The sequence below is a fragment of the Gallinula chloropus genome (genome assembly GCF_964237585.1).
Source record: "Gallinula chloropus genome assembly, chromosome: 7".
NCBI classification, from domain to species: domain Eukaryota; kingdom Metazoa; phylum Chordata; class Aves; order Gruiformes; family Rallidae; genus Gallinula; species Gallinula chloropus.
The window spans coordinates 25,973,454-25,992,787 of record NC_140092.1 but is presented as its reverse complement, the minus strand read 5'-3'; the positions used below and the strand labels follow the sequence as shown (position 1 = coordinate 25,992,787).

The following is a 19,334-nucleotide window of genomic DNA, read 5'->3' as shown; positions in this document are numbered from 1 at the left end:
GAGTCTTGCTTGCCAAACAACCCCACTGAAAGCTCAGGCCAGTCCCTCTCTCCCAGATGGGTTAAAGATGCATCACCAAGGACGAGTTTGGCATCTCTGTTTTTAAAAGAAAGAAAGGGCTACTTTCATTCCAGCGCAGCCAGGTGCTAACTTGGGGGCTGTATTCAAGGAGGAAAGCCATCTGGGAAGCCCCTCGCACGCTCTGTAAAGCTGAATGCCTAATTTGGGCACACAGATGCACTGGGGGGTGGGATTTCAACTTCTAATTAAGCAGCACAAACGCTGTTTGTTTTCAGGCAGCTCCACTTTGTAACGTGAGCTACTCTCCAGGCAGCTGAATTTTCAGGCAGGCGCCCCATGCTTTGAAGAGCAAAGAAAGCAAGGAAAACAAAAACAAGGCCAAAAGAAAAGAGAAAAAGAGAAGGGGTGCATCAATTCAAGGGAAAGATGTAGGGAAGTCCTCAGGCAAAGCTCACTTGACTTAATTTTGGATGTAAAGCTGCTGCCTTGTTCCTCCTGCTCTGGGTACCAGTGTCCCCAGTTGATGAGCGCTGGCTCTTTGAGTGCCTGTGAAGATGCTGAGCAGAGAGGAGGTATTGGCTAAGGACAGAGCTACCCCCAAATTTACAATTCCAGACCTCTGGGCTAAGAAAGGAATACCTGCAGGTTTTTGTCTACAGTAAATTCTATTCACTCTCTGCTGCCTGGAAAACTTGACTGAAGAGCTAGAGGGATTTTTACAAGGAGCTGAGGTAAAGATGATGGTTGCAGGGTAACCCAGAAGGAAGGCAGAGCCCGGAGCAGCTGGAAACAGGATTTTTAATACTACAATGAAAACTGCCAGAAATTGTTTGGGAATGGGAGAAGGAAGAGCAAAATAAAGAATGGATTAAGGGAGCAGTTGACTCCTCCTTAAGACACTATTCCGCACTCCCAGAGAGGCAGCACTCCTCTGCATGACACCGGGACAGTATGGAAAGGGTTGGTTTATGGATCTTACAGAGCTTGAGTGCAAAATTCGACAGTCTCAACCAAGATGGAGAGATGCTCTTCCTCTTACTTGTCACTTAGCTCAGTTTTGTTGGTTTATTGGTTGAGTTTATTAAATTTTTCCTAAGGAAAACAAGCAGAGTAACCTTTGTAGCCTGTAGTTTGCTGCCTTGCATGGAACAACACATCAGGGAGCAACCCGAGATCATGATGTATCACATGAACTGATGTATATATATATAAAAATATATATAGATGCATTTCATGGTTCAGCAATTGCCTTGCACGCAGATCCCTTCGCCTTCCAGACACATCAAGATTCCTATTTGTTACTTCTCAATGCTGCCATCTGGCCAGGTTAATCCCCAGCAACTCACGTCAGCCCACACAAAGCTACTTCCAAGCAATTTCTGCAATTAACCTAATTAACCTCCACTTTCACCCACATATAAAGTTATTTTATCCAACAACTTCCAAGTTTTCTATTGGGGCAATTAATTTCTTAGTCAGCACTCTTTCCTAGCCTTGTCCAACTTCTGCAGTAATTGTGTATAATCATCTTACACTGAGACTCAAATTCAAAGAGGTTTTCTTCTAAGATAACACATGAGAGGGAAAACAGATAAAGAAAAGTAGAAATACTTAAATACTATTTAAAAAAGCTATATAGAAATTTTCTATCTTCACTTTGCAACTGGCTACACAGGATTAGAAAATAAATCGAGGCTTTTAGAAAGTCGATGGGTAAGTTTGGTTTTAAGTAAGACTAAAATTAAGACAACACTTTATGAAAACTTTTCCTGGGGTTATTGCAATGTCACCCCTAGTTTCCAGAGGTTTTGTAGGTAGCTGTCCCAGCCTTCCAAATGATATACTGAATAGATCAGAATCCGTTTGGATCCCTTATAATTTAGGTCAGTTGAATGCAATATTAGTGGTTTGAATAGCACTAAGTGTGACAAGATGCTAAGAAACCACAGATTAAAAGAGAGAACCCACCCCCCACCCCTTCACCCTGCTATGTTATTAGTTTGGGAGGGGGTGGGTTCAGTTTTGGTTTAGCACAGCCATTATAATTACAGAACTGTGATGTTTCTGTTGGTGAAAATTCCCTTCATTGAAGTTTTCCGAGAAAAAAATCAGACTGATAAAACCTTAATCTTGGGAATCATCAAATAACCCAATTTTTCCTTCAGTCCAGGTTGTTTTAAGTAACTGCACAGTAGAGATGGGAACTGAGTCTGGTTACTTACGATATTGTTGGTTGAGAACTAGGCAACGTTTTTGAAGGTGCGTCATACTGTTCTGCAAATCAAAAATGAATCTGTTGGGTTTATTTGCCTTCACTCGGATCTTATTCTAAACCCTACAGCCCATGAGCATCAGATTAGAAAGTCACTTTCTTCCAAGACTTTAACTGTTTGCCACTGAAGATTATTCACCACTCCAAATGGGGTTTCCTAATGAAATACTGTTTGTTCTCTGCTGAACTGCTGCCTTAATTTCAAGGTAATGAATGTATACAATCTCTTCAGCATTTTCTAATTTCATCACCGTTCAACAAAGTGCAGGAAATCAGGCTCCTTAATCAAACATAACAATTTCACCTTCTCCCCAGCGTACAAGACACAGCACACACAAAGCCAGCACTCAATACACACACAACAGTGGTTTCTCTTTGGGTTTTTACTTACTCTGATTCTGTGCTACAGATCCAACGTGTTGTGATTCCTAGAAAGAAAGGATAAAGTGGAAATTGAGAATAACATATGCAAGTTCTCTCTTAATAGAGTCACAGCCTGGTTTGAGTTGGCAGGGACATCAAAGCCTATCTAGTCTCACACCCTCTATCAGCCCACGGTGCCCAAACCCCCATCCAACCTGACCTTCAGCCCTGCCAGGGATCCAGGGGCAGCCCCAGCTACTCTGGACATCCTGTGCCAGTGTCCCCTCACTCTCACAAGGAAGAATTTCTTCCTAATATCTAATGTAAATCCCTTCTCCTTCATCTCAAACCCATCACACCCCTTGTCCTATCACTCCATGGCCCTGCAAACATTCCCTTCTCCAGCTTTCTCATAATATCAACAATTTGCTTTCCATGTATTACTCATCAAAATAAATACTTTGATTTGTCAAAGTGTGAGTTGGAGGTGTCCCACAGCCTAAGCTGGCCTGTCATAGCCATGGAACGATATGTGTTGCTCACACATTAGCAGTATTTGTGTATTTTTGATGAGATATTTTAATTCTAAGCACTGCCAAACCCTTCTGGCAGCCACAGCCAGCAAATATTTTTGTTGACAAGAATTTATTATCTTTTTTTGCATGCTGCAAACAGAGATGAGACGCTTAAAATGTTTCTGAAAAGCTGCCACACTCGACTGGCACCGAAACATTATTCATTCGTCTCTGGCCCAAACATCTTAACAGCTCTAAAAATGACAAAGCTTGCATAAAAAATAGTACAGAAGATAATTGTGCTGCCATACAGCCCACTCAAAAAGATTACTGAGAAGCACAATCTGATCGAATTCTTGGTAAAACAATGTGTTGCAAGCAGCTCTTGTACAACTTGAGATCCATCTTGCTTTAATTTATCTGACTTCTTCTAAAGATTATCTCTCCTAACAGCCTTTATCTACAACAAGAGGACAAAACCCAGATGAACACATATGCAAAGGGCTAGAAAGCTCTCTTCTACCTTATCAAAAGGCCTAGCAAAAAAAAAGGGGTGTTGTACCTTTGTTGGGAAGGGAAACTTGGAAGGCTCTGCTGTACCGGGCGTATGAATAGCTGTCAGGGGAGGTGGCCATGAGTGGGTCATTTCCTGGAAAGAGATTGAGAAGCAGCTTACAGGATTGTTGCTGATGCACAGAGGCAAGCTTTTACGCTTAAGAGGTTCACATGGATCTACTAAGAAAAGTCCTTGGAGGCCCAATTGACCATACCAGGGCAGGCAGACCACGGTGAGGACTTGCTCCTTTTTGGCAAGCCTACTCAGCACAGCCCAAGGTGCAGCAACCTCAGTGCAGCTTGTAGAGAGTTAAGTACTTACTGTGTTTGCAGGATTCGGCCTCAGCCTCACAGCTATTGTGGTTAATAAAGGGAAAAGTAAATAAACCCCATGTATGAGTAGTTCTCGGGGGTTTTAAAGTGCAGGGCTTTCCCATTACAAAAGTTCTCATATCCCCTTGCAGTAACACCACTCCAAAAGGCTTTTCACAACTTGAGGTGGTTGGTGGAGAGCCCTGTCAGCCCTTCTCCAAGCTATTTCACCTGAAACACCGGCTGTTGCTCTGGCTGAGCAAGGCGCCTTTGACGCAGAGCTCTGGGATGTGGTTTCAAATCAAAGAGCAGGACCGCCCCATGTGCTAGGCTTTCAGGAATCCTTCTGCCTTGTTCCTTTGCCCTTACCCTCACCCACCATCACTACCAGGTACCTGCTGCTCAGGCTCAGCCATGGTTGAGGTGATAGTAGAGGACAAACACCACAGCCATGGGACAGGGCTTGGTGGGCGAGATCAGCCTCCAACCTGTCTCTCCCAGCACCGCGGCTGGGGCTGGGGCTGGCTGGGGCTGGGTGAGCCTGCTACAGCTTTCCATGAAAGGCCTACCATGGAAAGGATCTTTGCCTTGAACATGGCTAAAACACTCATTTGTGCCTCTGGAAGAAGAGTGCTCAGCCACGGGAACCCCTGACCCAACCAAGGAGCAGCTCTGGCTGTTGCAGGTCTCAGTGTTGCTCTTACTGCACTAGGCCGCATCACACTTCCACACTGACAGAAAGGCCAGTCTTACAATTCCAGTGGGATCAGGGCTAACTTTTATCTTTACTTCTTGGTCTTAGAATTCTAGTGGGATCCAGGGCTAATGCCTCCATGGTGTACCCCAAAATACATTTTTAGTGACTGCAACACCCACTGATGAAAGCAGAGCAATATCCACACACACACACCCACCACCACGTGCAAAATACATGCACCCGCAGCAGTCTGTTAAAGAGCACCCACCTTCAAAATGTCTTCAATGGAGTGGACATCACTGGGGAAGGTTTGCTACAAGGAGAAAGAGGGAAGCGGCATTAGTTGGGTTTGATTCTTTTTAACCAACCTCCACAAGACAAACAGCCACACTAGTCAAACATTTGCTCACCAACAGTTCTGTCAATTTTATGGAAGGCCATTAAGAATAAAATGCTGGGAAGAATTAAGAGCCCCATCAGAAGGGCTGTTAATAATGCACTTCTACTAAACATGTTGGGTTCAAGTCTTTAGTAGAAGGTACATTCAGGTATCTTCTGATACCTGAGTGAAGCAGAGCTTGTTAAACGGGCTCGTTGGGCTGACAGGACTCCTCTTGTTTCGCCCTCATGTCCTGCTGAGCACTCAAGGGCGACCTGGCAGAAGAGGAGGCTGGTATAAACCCCCAAGAGAAGACAAAGTAGAGGTGGCTTTAAGCGGAGGAATCATGTGCTAGGCCCTGGCATGCCAGCTCCCAGATTTGTGGGAACACCAGTTGGAACCGGTGCAGTTCAGAATGAAACCACATACGGGGAGGAGCAACATGGGGGGTTCTGGAAAAGCCTGTGGAGGACTGGGATCTGGATGGAGGCACTGCCCATGTATCTCCTTCTACTCCATTCTGCTGGAGCCCAGGCAGTGACCACCTCGTGCCTGCCTGGCAGGGCCAGGGGTCCCAGCAGCAGCATGGTAAGGACCTCTGATGAGAGGCCAGCTCGCTGTCTGGGTCCTGGCATGCCAGCAATGCCACCCAAAGGGGACCTCAGCCGCAGCAGTGCCTGCAGCTGCTTGCAACCAAGCTCGCGAGCCCAGGCATGACGAAGCTCCGGGGAAGAGTACAAAGCGAACGCTAATATTTGCCAGTTACATAACGAGCAGCAGACATTGCAGCTTGTGCAAACACATAAATCTGCTTTTAATGTATCAGCACAACCGCTCAGCAGCTCCTGGCAGGAGCCTCCCCCCTCTCTGTGCACACGTGCACACGTGACACCGTGCATCAGCAACGTGAGCGCTGCCGGGCCAGGCAGGGGCTGGGACAAGCACAGCAAATGCCTCCTGCTCCCCATGGCACCCACACAGCCAGGGCGAGAGGCGATGCCCCCTGACACAAACCTCCTGCCCCGTGCCTGGGCTGCGCACAGCGGGAGGGGATGCTGCAGCAGCACCCTTCCTTCCTTCCAGCCCCACCAGTGGCACAAAGTGCTGGGGATGCTCTGTGGCAGGACCGATGCTTCTTCCACACACTGGGAAGAACTGGCCATGGGGAACATGACTTCAATGGGTCAGCTTGTCCTCTACTAAGCAAGGATGCATTTGGAGAGTACCTGTTGTTTACCCATCCTCCCATAACTAGTGCCATTAAAGGAAATGGAAATGAAAAACCACCAAGGAGCTGAGTAATGACAACAAGCCAAGTGCATCCAAGACCAGCTTCTTGCCTCTAAACAAGAGATTCACTGGGAACGTCCGGCGCAACTGCTGACAGGGTAAAGGCAAAGAAAACATTCCTTGTGTTAAAGGAAGAGGGCAGAGAGCTGCTGTGCCCCATCAGGAGGATTTTCCCCAAAACAAGGTGAACAGCAAAGCAAGCAGAGGCTTTAATGAAGTAAAAAAGCATCGTCCTTCCCACTCTGGCAGCGAGGTCGCTCATCTGTTTCCCATATGCTGTGCTGTTTACCTTGGAGGGAGAAGAGGAGATGAAGAATCTCTTTTCCCTACAGCCTCATTTGTCTGTGTCTCCATAAAGCTCTCATCGAGGCAGCGCTCGTCTGACAGAGATTTGACTTTTCTTTGGGAAATCACGCACGGATAACTGCTTCTGACCTTGCTCACCCCGAGACAAATGGGAGCTGAGGAGAGGCCAGATGAGTTACACAAATGAAAGCGAGGGGTTGGGATGCAGCAGGGCCTGTGGAAGCACCCCATGGCAGGTATCAGGAGGGCAGGGGGACAGCAAACAGCAGGGAACGTCGACCACAGGGCAAGAGACTGGCATGCTTCGTACTTCATGGTACCAAAAAGGAATCCATCCCTCTTTTCCTCTCTTTTTCTTCTCAGCAAACACAACCTGGCAGCTCAACCACCTAATTTACTATTTTTACTATTTAATTTAAGAAGCAGTGAAGAGCAGGCACAGAAATTTGTATCGTGTGGTAGAGAAAAGCAGCATTCAACTAGTAGATTGGTTCAGAGAGCTCCTGGGGCATCCATCACTGTAAAAACCCTTTCCACAAAACAGCTAAGCAGTCAAGATCCTGCCTGGATAAAGGATTCCAAAACCTCTCTTTACAACACACGGATTTACAATGGATGGATTACAATGAAGTCTCCTTCTCTGGAGACATTCAAACTCGCCTGTGTGATTTAGTCTGGGTGATCCTGCTCTGGCAGGGGGGTTGGACTAGATCTTTCCAGGTCCCTTCTGGACTCCTGATGGTCTGTGATGCTGTGATTGCAACAAACTAGAATCAGTTTGCCTCTCCCAATTCAGAAATTTAAGTTTTATGAGGTGATAAGAGGTGACAAGAGTGGGTTTCAATTAACCTGAAAATCAGAGAGTAGCAGCAGCAGCCAGCTTGGACCTCTCTTATCCCTGCCCATCAACTCCTACCCCTTCCTCAAGTGCTTTCACAGAAGCCTGAAGAGGCTTTGAAATTGCTACAGGTTTACACAGGGTGAGGAATTTATAGTGCATTTGTCAGGAGGACATATCATAACTGTTGTCAGGAGGATTCAGGCTTGGTGCCCCTCTGCTGTTCCATGCGGGGCCAGCAGCTCAGCAGAACCTGCTGTCCTCTTTGTGGCACAAAATTTAAAGTAAGTGCCTGACAGTGAGCAAGTACTGCAAAGGCTTTGACAGCACAAGGGCCTCTGGTTTGGGTGGAGGTTTTTAAGACATGAGGTTTAAGTACACACCCCCAAGGATGCACAGCTCTGGAGATCACAGAATCACAGACTGGTCTGGGTTGGAAGGGACCCCAAGGAGCACAGAGCTCCAACCCCCTGCCACAGGCAGGGACACCAACCTCCAGGCCTGGAGCTACACAAGGTTGCCCAGGGCCCCACCCAACCTGGCCCTGAACACCTCCAGCAATGGGACACCCACCACCTGTCTGAGCAGCCTGTTCCAGCCCCTCACCACTCTCTCTGCAAAGAACTTCCCCCTAAGATCTCATCTAACCCTTCCCTCCTTCAGCTTCACTCCATCCCCCTTGTCCTACCAGTCTCTGCCCTTGAACAAGCTGATTCCCCTCCTGTCTCTCTGCTCCCTTCAGGGATGGGAAGGCTGCAATGAGGTCCCCGCACAGCCTTCTCTTCTCCAGGCTGAACCAGCCCAGCTCCCTCAGCCTCTCTCCGCAGAGGAGCTGCTCCAGCCCTCTGACCATCTCTGTGGCTCCTCTGACCCCTCTCCAACAGTTAGATACAGGAGGTCTCAGGAATGCTCAATACTGCTTTCACCTTTGGCCAGCAGTTTACTCCCAGAGCCACAAGAGCTGCTCAGAAGCCCACATCCCTGCTGGAGATGCTCCCTGAAGGACACGGGCTTTCAGGTATCCTTCATCTCAGTGCTGCCATCCCACTGCACCCCGAGCCTGACAAACTGAACTTGCTTTCACCAGCTGCAAAGCACCAAGAGCAAACGAAGCCATCCCCCAAAAAATGGACTTGGACACTCGTGTCAAATCTACAGTGAAACATCTTCTCTTCAGATGAGAGTCACAGACTGTTTGAGAGGGGTACACAAAGACAGTTTTCAGGGCTAAAACCACACTGAAACTGTTCTTTTTTAAGAAGTCGCACGGTTTCATTTAGCGTTTCCTGTAGGTACAACCGCTTTGGAGACCTCCAATGTGTTTAACAGATGGGGAGATGAGGTACTTAGAGATCTGTGTCACCACAGAATAGGGACAGTTGGACTCAATGATCTTAAAGGTCTTTTCCAACCTGGTGATTCTGTGAATACAGCAAGTCCATCACCCAAATGACGAACAACAGAGCCGTTTCAGACAGCGCTGCCGTACGTGTGTTTTCCTTCTGGGAAAACACAGTTGAAGAAGTTATTTCAGAGAGATCAGCTGATGAATTCCTACAGGTTTCAGCATTTCTTTCTGCTCACTTACACACACACAACATTATGTCTCCAGAAAGCTGCCACGTGGTTACAGAAAGCACAGATACAGACACACATCACGCGCTTGGGTGATAAGACGTTAACGCAGTTTCTTTACCGGGGTAATAAAGACATGGATGCTTTCACTTTATCAGAACATGAACAACTCAAAGATTAGGGACCTGAAGGAATCCTCATCTGCATGATCACACGCTGTACCTGTCAAGACAGAGCCCTGGTTTTGCTTTGCTCTACAGCATCGTGCCTTCCCCAAGGAAGGTCAAGTTTTATCTCCTGTACTGTAACGCATTCGATCACGTGAGAAGTGGCTTCCCTTCTGCTGAAAGAGGTGAGAAGCAGCAGAATTAAGAGTTAAAACATCCATTAGAAGTTTGGCTGTGAAACATTTCATGTGATCCCTGCCCCATAGTTTGGGGTCTTGCTGATGTGACCCATTAAAAGTCAACTCCAGCCCCAGCCACTGAAAGACTCAGCACTACTTCAATCCTGAGCTGAAAAAGACTTCAGGAGTTGGGCCAATATTGTTTCAAGCATCTACCCAAACATCAGAAGCCTCAGAATTTCCAATGAGGATCTAGTCTGCCTTTACTACAACTACTTTTGTGCATGTACCCACAAAAGAAGAGCCTGAGCCAGGGATTTAGAGAACAATTTGAAATCTGGGCAGGCACTTGGTTCAAGCTGCAAAGCAACTGCATGACCAAGCTCTCAGAGATACCTCCAAGTCCTCTCTTCATGAGCAATTCCAAGAAAACCACATGCTTCCATGAGTGCAGAGCTCTGCTCATGCCACCAGACACGCTAAAGAGAGATGAATGAGGAAATTGGGATAAGGAACCACCCAAGACGAGGTTAAACTGCTTGAGGAAACACGTGATACGCCAACAAGATGTCCCATGGCCTTGATGGCATGTGGGCCAGGCATTTAGCTGTCAGACATGGGCAGTGTGGTGCCCTGGTATCAGGGAGGAACATGAGAATGGGACAGCATCAAAGCTCCCACTCTTGTTCTTTTCCTTCCAACACAGCTACACATACTAGACTGTCACAGGAGGAGAGACCAACATCCTGCTCCTCCAGCTCAGTGGGACGGCTAGAGGAGGAAAAGGAAAACAAGGGACATGTTGGAAGGATCCTTGAGAAAGCAGCTTCCTCCTCTTGGGTACGATGCAGTCACCACTGGCCAAAGCTGGGAAACTAAACAAAACCCCAATACACAAAACACCAACCCCAAAACACATTACATTTTAAAAAATAAGGTTTTGCCACAGATATGCCAAGGAATAAGCAGTGCTGGTTCTGGTGATGAAGATGGAGCTGAAGAGCTTCTAAGGTTGCTTCTTTTTTTACAAGGTAGTTTTCCAGTAAAAACTACAGCACATTTTTATCCCTGTCTGTCTGACACAGGTGCCAAACGGAGCTGAAGGACCATATGGTTCTCATGTGGAATCAATCATAGAATCCCAGACTGTGTTAGGTGGGAAGGGACCTTCAGAGGCCAGCTAGTCCCACCCTGCAGTGAGCAGGCACACCTTCACTAGAGCAGGTTGCTCTGAGGCCCATCAAGCCTGACCTTGAATGTCTCCAGGGGTGGGGCCTCCACCACCTCTCTGGGCACCCTGGGCCAGTGTCTCACCACCCTCAGAGTGAAGAACTTCTTCCTCAGGTCTCATCTAAACCTGCCTTGCTCTAGTTTAAGCCATCACCCCTCATCCTGTTGCTCCATGCCCTTACAAACAGTCCTGCCCAGCTTTCCTGTAGGTCTTTCAGGGACTGGAAGGGGCTCGGAGATCCTCCTGGAGCCTTCTCCAGGATGAACTACCCCAGCTCTCTCAGCCTGGTTTCACAGGAGAGGTGCTCTAGCCCTCTTATCATCCTCACGGCCTCCTCTGCACCAGCTCCAACAGGTCCATGTCCTTGTGCTGAAGGCCCCAGAGCTGGACACAGAATTGCAGGTGAGGTCTCCCAGAGCAGAGCAGAGGGGCAGAATCCCCTCTCTCGATCTGCTGGCCACACTAAGAAGTGGAGGACTGAAGCTTTATCCCTGTTCTCAAGCAGCTTGACTCGTCAGGCAGCTATGGCAAAATAGTTTCAAGCAAGCTGTCAACAAAAATCATCTCCAAGAGAGAGTTGGCCATGCATCATGTCAGTGGCACCACGGAGACGCGTGGGCTCAAACAACGCCAGCAGCAGTAACCACGTACAGACTGCACAGAGACAGGACCAGGAGGCCTGGAAGCAGACACTAACTGGAACGGATACAGGCTGCCCTTCAGGCACACGTTAAGGTGTCACAGACCTTTCTGCTCCTTCTCATCCCAGTAACTTCCACCTGACTGCTTATTTCTGCTTATTTGCATGCTTCTGCTGTCACAGCCTGGTCAGAGCCATGCCTCTGACATCCCGTGTGCAAACAAGGGGCTTCTCCATTTCACAGAATGTGTTAGGTGGGGAGGGATCTTCAAAGATCATCTAGTCCCACCCCTGCAGTGAGCAGGGACACCATCACTAGAGCAGGTCGCTCAGAGCCCCATCAAGCCTGACCTTGAATGTCTCCAGGGATGGGGACGCCACCACCTCTCTGGGCAGCCTGGGCCAGTGTCACCCTCAGAGTGAAGAGCTTCTTCCTAATACCCAACCTAGATCTCCCCTTTTCCAGTTTAAACCCATCACCCCTCATCCTATTGCTCCATGCCCTTGGGAACAGTACTTAACTCACTCGGAGCCGGACTCTCCTACTCACATACAAGCCATTGTAGGGATAGTATGGCATGCTAACTTACTCTTCAACGTAACTTTCCACCTGCATTTTTGTGTGGTTAAAAATCCACCCTCTCCACATTTCAGATGAATGCACGATGCATACACAGGCAGAGCCTGGTTCCAGATGACCCAGCCGACAGAAGAGACAACACACACTGTAACCAAGCCGCTACCAATGTTGGTTATGGATGCAATGATGTTCTGCCATGTACTGGAGAAGGCTGCCAAGATCTGAAGCTCAAATTACCTTCTTGATCAAAAAAAAGGCATAAACTCCTATGTTCATCAAGGTTTTCAGATGCCATCTTGAGGACCACCAAGCAGATTCTGTGCTGAGGATGTTTACATGCTCCGTATCACAAATCAGATTAGAATACAGACAGGTCCAATGATCTGAAACCCAGCTTCCTCCACCCACCTTTTTTTCTGAGGATGTGGTGACAAAGCTGCTTTTGGGGAAAGCTGAGGCACCAATTCCCATCTATCATCCCAGGAGAGCATTCACCAGAATACACATGAAGACTCTGCGAATACACCCATGATTTCTTGACAGACAGGTGACCATCCTGTGAGCACACTGTTACAGGCAGTCGTTAAGCAAGGTTTTAGAAGATGTTTATATTCTGCTGCATCACCGTGCCCTTGCTGAGCAGATCCCTTCCTTCCACACACCAACTCCCAAAAGTGCCTGTGGCATAGGGGAACCCCTTTCTGAAGGAGGCAACCAAAAAGTTCTCCCAGCTCCACCACCTAAAGGTTTATTTTTTGTGGGTAGACAGGTTCCCTAAACAATCCTTCCCACCACATCCACTTGATGCAACATCATTACTGGGATTAAATTCTGCTTGGAGATGCTACCAAAAGTGGGGTTGGTGGGGGCAATGGACAGGCACTGCAGGAACGCAAACCAAGAGTAATTCAAGAGCAACGCTAACGATGCATTAACGAGAAGTCCCTGTCCTGTGCTGACCCAGATCTCTAAGTACCTGATCTACCCGTCTGTTAAACACACCCGGGGTGGTGAACACCTCTACCCAGCTCCCTCAGCCGCTCCTCAGAGGATTTGCCCTCCAGCCCCCTCCCCAGCCTGGTTGCCCTTCTCTAGACATGCTCTAGCACCTCCAGGTCTTTCTTGGAGTGAGAGGCCCAGAACTGGACCCAGCACTCGAGGTGCAGCCTCACCAGTGCCCAGTACAGGGGCACAATCCCCTCCCAGACCTGCTGGCCACACTGGCTCTTACACAAGCCAGGATGCTGTTGGCCTTCTTGGCCACCCGGGCACACTGCTGGCTCGTGTTCAGTCTGCAGTCACCCAACACCACCAGGTCCTTCTCTGCCTGACAGCTCTCCAGCCAGTCTCCCTCAAGCCTATATCACTGCATACCCACCGCAAACCACAGAAGAGCCCCACCAGCTATTCTGTGTCCACCCCCAAATGATTTGCTCATCGACCCTTCATTTTACACAGCTCTCCACATTCGTTAAACCTGGGGTGGGGGTGCAGCACCAAACACCTCCAGTCAGGATTACCTCCAGGAACACACAGTTCCCAGTCCAATGCAGCTCCTACACTGGCCAAACACCCATGAGCTGCAGTGCAAGAAGTGTTAGAAACCTCTGCATCTTCCAGAGCTGGAGCACCTCTTAGGTTGCACCTGACACTTGCGTAACTGGAAAATAGTAATTTTTAAAGCTTTCTGAACTGGGTATTTCAGATTTTTAAATAAAGCCACAAATAAAGCCTCCTGTTCAACACATGCTTTCACGCCTCAACCAGCACATTTCCCTTTCCCTAGAAAGCATGCAAAGAGATGAGATTGTGTCATAACGCTCCAGGTGCTTGCATGCACTAACCTAGTCCCAGGCGCTGGTTTTGCCTCAGTACTCCCAGCTACTTACTGATCAGGGTGTTCTTTGTAATTGCCTGGAGGAAACCAGATGGGAAACAAAGCCATGACTTGGTTTTCAAGTCCAGGACATGCTCTCTGAGGTGTAAAACCACATTGTGGTTTCCAAACCGCTAGTTCTACCGGCGCCCACCCCGCAGCTTGTGGGGGTTTGGCATCACCAACCACACTGGTGAACCTGATTTCACTCACCCAGGGGTAAAAAGAACCCAAACAGATACTGTCTGCCACTGTGCCAATGTTCCCTGCCCGCAGGTTGTTCCTTGGGTTGGGAGAGCAACCCGCAGCCAAAAGCGAAATCTTGGCACCAGTGTCACTGGTGGAGGATCAGGATGGGGGAAGAGCCCACACACGAGGAGCAGAGGTTTTTAAGGCAGCTGGCTTCTCTCTTCCCAGCGCTGGGAACGGTACAGAACAAGCCTCAGGCTCTCTGCGGGGCTTTGCTAAGCGCAGCTCGGCGCGGCGGCATCCCGACCGCACAGCAAGCGGGGTCCGCAGGGAAAGCACGGCAACGCTCGGCGTAGCGCAGGAGCTTCTCCAGCGCCTTCCCGCAGGATCCACAACGCTGCAGGGATTCACGGGACCAGCACAAGAAGCTGATTCAAAAGACACATCTTTAACCCCAAACCACACATACTTAAGAGTCAAAATCATTCAGGTGCATCTCCCTGAACAGTGATGGAGAGCAGCAAAACCACATCAAAAGAGAGAAGGGCAGGCAGGCAGTGCATGCAGGCTGTCCTCCTCACTTCAGTTCAGGAGTAGGGGTTTGCATTAGCAATTTTTAAAGGAAAAATACAGGATTTGAGCTAAAACTTAAGAGAGACGAGTCTCTGCACTGTTGCTGACAGCTCTGGGTTAAATCAGGTTTAAAAGAATCATACACTGGTCTGGGTTGGAAGAGACCTCAAGGATCACCAGGCTGAACAAGCCCAGCCCCCTCAGCCTCTCTCCATAGGGGAGCTGCTCCAGCCCTCTGAGCATCTCCGTGGCTCCTCTGACCCCTCTGCAACAGTTCTGTCTCTCTCTTACATTGGGGGCCCCAGCTCTGGACACAGGACTCCAGCTGGGGCCTCACGAGGACAGAGCAGAGGGACAATCCACTCATGCAAAGATGTTGAAACGTGCTGCATTTTAAAGCTGAGATCATCCCTTCCCTGATTTTGGGGTGGAAATTTAGGTTTTCCTTGGTGCTAATTTTTATGTTGGCCTCAAAGCCATTTATTTCAAAAACCTGCAATAAAAAGGGACTTTTATCATCTAGCCATGAAATCTTTGTTGATAAGAAGTGGTTAAAAAGCTCTAATTGTAAATAGCAGGATAGGTGCTTAATGCCTGGTGTCCTATAATTACAGCTCCAGATTTTAAAGGCTGTTCTGTTACATGGAATATTGCCTGGGGTTTCATTACCGTCATGAAATAACGCACAGACACTGTTTGGGCAGCAAAGCCCCTCTACCAGCAGCTTAATCTGTTCCAGGAAATCCAGGAAGCTGCTGTCAGAGAACAACAAATCCACGGAGAAGGGATGTGGAGACGGGACGGGTGATTTTCTCAGCAGGCTGCTCATGGCTCAGGATTCATTGTCACAGGTTAAATGTTACTGCAAGGCGCATCGGGGGTTTTAAGTGTGGAAGAAGCAAACTCACCTCACCAACAAAAAACACACAGCAACCACAACAAAAAAGACACAAGAAAGTAGGAGAGGGACAGAAAGAGGAAATGAAACACAAAGAAAAGTGAAATAGAAAGCCAGTTTTATAAAAAAAATAAACCAAACACCTTGCTACCAGGCTGTTTGTGGGAAGAGCTGAAACTCGGCTCGGGCTCAGTACCAACAAGGCAGTGGCTGTAAAACACTGTGAGTCTGGGGATGCACTTGATTTGAGTTTGGTCCTTGCCTCAGATAGCCAGGCTTTAGGGATGAAAGATGAGCAGAAACAAGTGATGCATCCTACGTCTCTCCTCTCACTGACTTAAGTTTCCAGATGTGCTGGAGAGAGACAGGAATAACTCCCAGCAAAGCAAAGCTACCGGAGATCTGTTTGCCTTCGCTTACAGAGTTAAGATTCACGTCTGTATTTCATGAAAAATTAAAAACTACTTATGCTTTTTGCTCCATGAGTACTAAAGCCAATGCTCAGGCATCTACAAAACGGAGGGAAAGGCCCAACCTCATCACAGAACCGTAGGGGTTGGAAGGGACCTCAAGAGATCATCTGGTCCAACCCCTCTCCAGCCAGAGCAAACCTCCCAAGTTAGGTTATAAATGCATCTGTTTTCACGTCTGTGTTGATGCTGCCTGCTTGTTTTCACACACACAAGGCTTCACCACAGACTACAAACCCAACCCACCCAAGTCCACGGGAGCCTTCTAAAACACTTTCTCCGGTTGCTATTTCAGGTCCTTTGTGGGCACCCCCGTTTTACAACCAGCCAAGATCCCCTGTGGATGCTTTCACAACTCCACTTAACCCATTGGAGCCCACTCCCCTCCTTTCCAAGGCAACAGCAAAGTTATTCCCCTACAACAATGCCCCAGCACCAGGCATCTCACCCGCTTCTACCCCTACATCAAGCCGTTGGACAAGAGAAGCCAGCAGGCCTGGCCTGCCACCGCCCTCATCCCAGGTTGGAAAACAAATCAAAGCATTTCCATGAACTTCTCCTCTGGCTTTCTTCAGCTGACACTGAATGATCCCTAGCAATTTAAGGATTTTACATCAAAATGCTGGGTAAACAATGGTTGTACTGTCATGTTCCCGCGTGGGCGCCTGGAGGAAATAAAACATTCTTTAAAGATTTTACACGCTTTTCTAACTCTGAGATGGATTATTTTGCTCAATCTAAAAATAAATGCATGGGCCTCCTTCTTGTGTTCAAAAAGCAGAAGGGAAAAAAGAAAAGAAATGAAAATAAACTGCTGGTTTGTCTTCCTTTGTCTGAAGGAGCAAAGGGGTTTGTGTTCTGGGGGGGAGGGGGGGGAAGGCCTGTTGATATGTTTTTATAAAGGGTTCTTTAAAATTCTGAGGTGCTGAAAGCGACTCGTGCACCCCTGGTTAGACTTCATCTAATAATAATATAATTGAAATTCAAACAAATGAAACATGGAAATTAAGTGCAGCATCACATGCCTACAGCCAAGCAGACCAGAGCTCCAGCCAAAGCTGATGATTTCACCGGTGAATTGCTCTATGTAAGGAACCTCTGCACAAAACCATGGAATTCCAGACTCACAGGGGCTGGAAGGGACCTCCAGAAATCATCGGGTCCAACCCCCTGCCAAAGCAGGGTCCCTAGGACAGGTCACACAGGTCAGCATCCAGACGGGGCTTGACCACTACCACGTATCGTATGGACGCTCGGGGCTGGTATCACAAACCCCTGGGTGCTACTGGAAGAAACCTTGAATTACATGGGAACTGCAGCCTTCACAAGGCCAGGTTGGATGGGACCCTGGGCAGCCTTGTATAGCTCCAGGCCTGGAAGTTGGTGGCCCTGCCTGTGGCAGGGGGTTGGAGCTCTGTGATCCTTGGGGTCCCTCCCAACTCATACCACTCTATGATTCTATGACTTCTGATGTCAAACATGACTTTGGCTTTAGCACAGTTTCCCTTCCACAGGAGCAGTAATGCAGGAGGCATTATGTTAATAGGGTGAGTATGCTTCATTTCCAAATCCCCTCATGTGAGTTTGAGAGATTATTCGGTGGTGAATCCCACTCTTCACTTGAGTTCAACGAAAAGGTAAGAAAACAGTAACTACATTTGTTAAACCCATCAAGGAAACTGGGCATTGTAGTGCTGAGAAGTGTCCTGTGGTTTCAGCCATCACCTCAGATAATGAACTGCTGCCACCTCAGAAGTTTTTCCCCTTCCAAACACCTCTTTCCCCTTGGAAAATGAGTTAGATTTATGATGGCAGTGCTGACACTTGGTGCACTTCCCCTTAATGACTCAGTAAGCAAGACCTGGGGCTGCAAGCTCTTGCAGGGACATGTTTCTCAACCAAGACCTTTTATTTGTCCCTCTGTTTTGAAGAGCAGTACCCCACTTCCAAATAAAAGTTTGGAAAGCAAAGGAACTGAAGAGGCAGGCATGAGCCTGGGTGCTATTTTTAAAACTTAATGGCAATTTAAGAAATAGTTTGAAATGCCTCTAAACCAAGGAATTTTAATCTGTGGGGGGAAAAGGAGAATAACCTTCTGCTGGCAAAAGGCAGCTGTCACCCCTGTTTTACAATGGACCTAAATGCAAACTGAGTATTTCTAGATTTGATGGGTTGGTGATAGGGCAGCCAAGAGTCACATCATCACCATTATCACCAGTGTTATTGCATGTACACAGAGGAAAGCTGTCCTCCTCAAGAGTCTGTCAGAGCTCCCCTCCCACACCACACAAGCCTGGAAGCCACAGCAAGCCCAGCCCACCAGTTATTCCCCTTCCCAGTACACAAACCCCTGTGTCAGAGTAGCTTAACCCCAGCACCCAGCTGTCAAAGCAGTGTTCCCAGCAGAGGAGGCCTGTTCCCCATGGGTGGTTGTAAATACTCAGCCAAACACATGTGCAGAGACTTTGATGGACACAGCCTTCTACTACCTGCTCTGACGGTGCCGTGCCTAGAACAACTGGTCTACAACTGCTATTTGAAATCCCTACAACCAAGATACTTCACAGAATCGTAGGGGTTGGAAGGGACCTCCAGAGATCATTGAGTCCAATGCCCACTTGCCTCTGTTATGATTCAAAATGTAAAATTCCTTAAAAGATGTTTTTATTCTCTCCTAAACTTTGCATTAAAGAGGGCAGATGGTGTTTCCCAAGTCCCAGAAACTCCTTCCAGCCAGGTTTACACACTGCAGAGCTGTCATGGACAGTTTTGATCCACAGCTGGGGAAGGAGGGGGGTGCTAAGCTTATGTACCTGTCTGGCATTTAAGAAGTGATGCCTGCAGCAGGCATTGGGAAGGCTGTGGGCCACCAGCTTCCCAGAGCCAGCAGAAATCATACAATCCCAGACTGGTCTGGGTTGGAAGAGACCCCAAAGAGCACAGAGTTCCAACCCCCTGCCACAGGCAGGGCCACCAACCTCCAGGACTGGAGCTAGGCACGGTCAGTCACTGTCACCCAACACCCCCAGGTCCTTCTCTGCCTGACAGCTCCCCAGCCAGTCTCCCTCAAGCCTGTAGTGCTGCATGGGGTTATGTCCCACATGCAGCACTCTGCACTTGGCCTTGTTAAACCTCATCCTGTTGGTCTCAGCAAGGTGGCAGACAGCTTCCCACAACACCATGCCAAAACACCCAAACCATCTGAAATACTTCAGGGATGGTTTTTAGTCGGACAATGCATCCAGCTCCACACCTCTGTCTAGGGCAATTTGCTCTTTACATCCTCTCTGGAATAGTTTCACATGCAGTCCCTGAACAACCTCTGGCAAGGCGGACAACAAGCTTTTCCCTACGGATGAACAGCACAAGGCTGTGGGCTCCAGGACTCCAAGGAAATGTCTAAGGAAA

At 48.2% G+C, this 19,334-nt stretch overlaps 1 protein-coding gene across 1 annotated transcript in view; it reads right to left on the bottom strand.

Moving 5' to 3' along the window:
* The window catches only part of AFF1 (ALF transcription elongation factor 1), a 93,156-nt gene that overhangs the window by 26,572 nt on the left and 47,250 nt on the right, over nucleotides 1-19,334 (bottom strand). The window contains exons 4-7 of the mRNA XM_084266600.1: nucleotides 5,004-5,048; nucleotides 3,734-3,820; nucleotides 2,685-2,721; nucleotides 2,244-2,295 (exon numbers count right to left, since the gene is read on the bottom strand). Coding sequence (XP_084122726.1) covers nucleotides 2,244-2,295; nucleotides 2,685-2,721; nucleotides 3,734-3,820; nucleotides 5,004-5,048 — 221 coding nt within the window. The remainder of the gene's footprint in view (nucleotides 1-2,243; nucleotides 2,296-2,684; nucleotides 2,722-3,733; nucleotides 3,821-5,003; nucleotides 5,049-19,334) is intronic.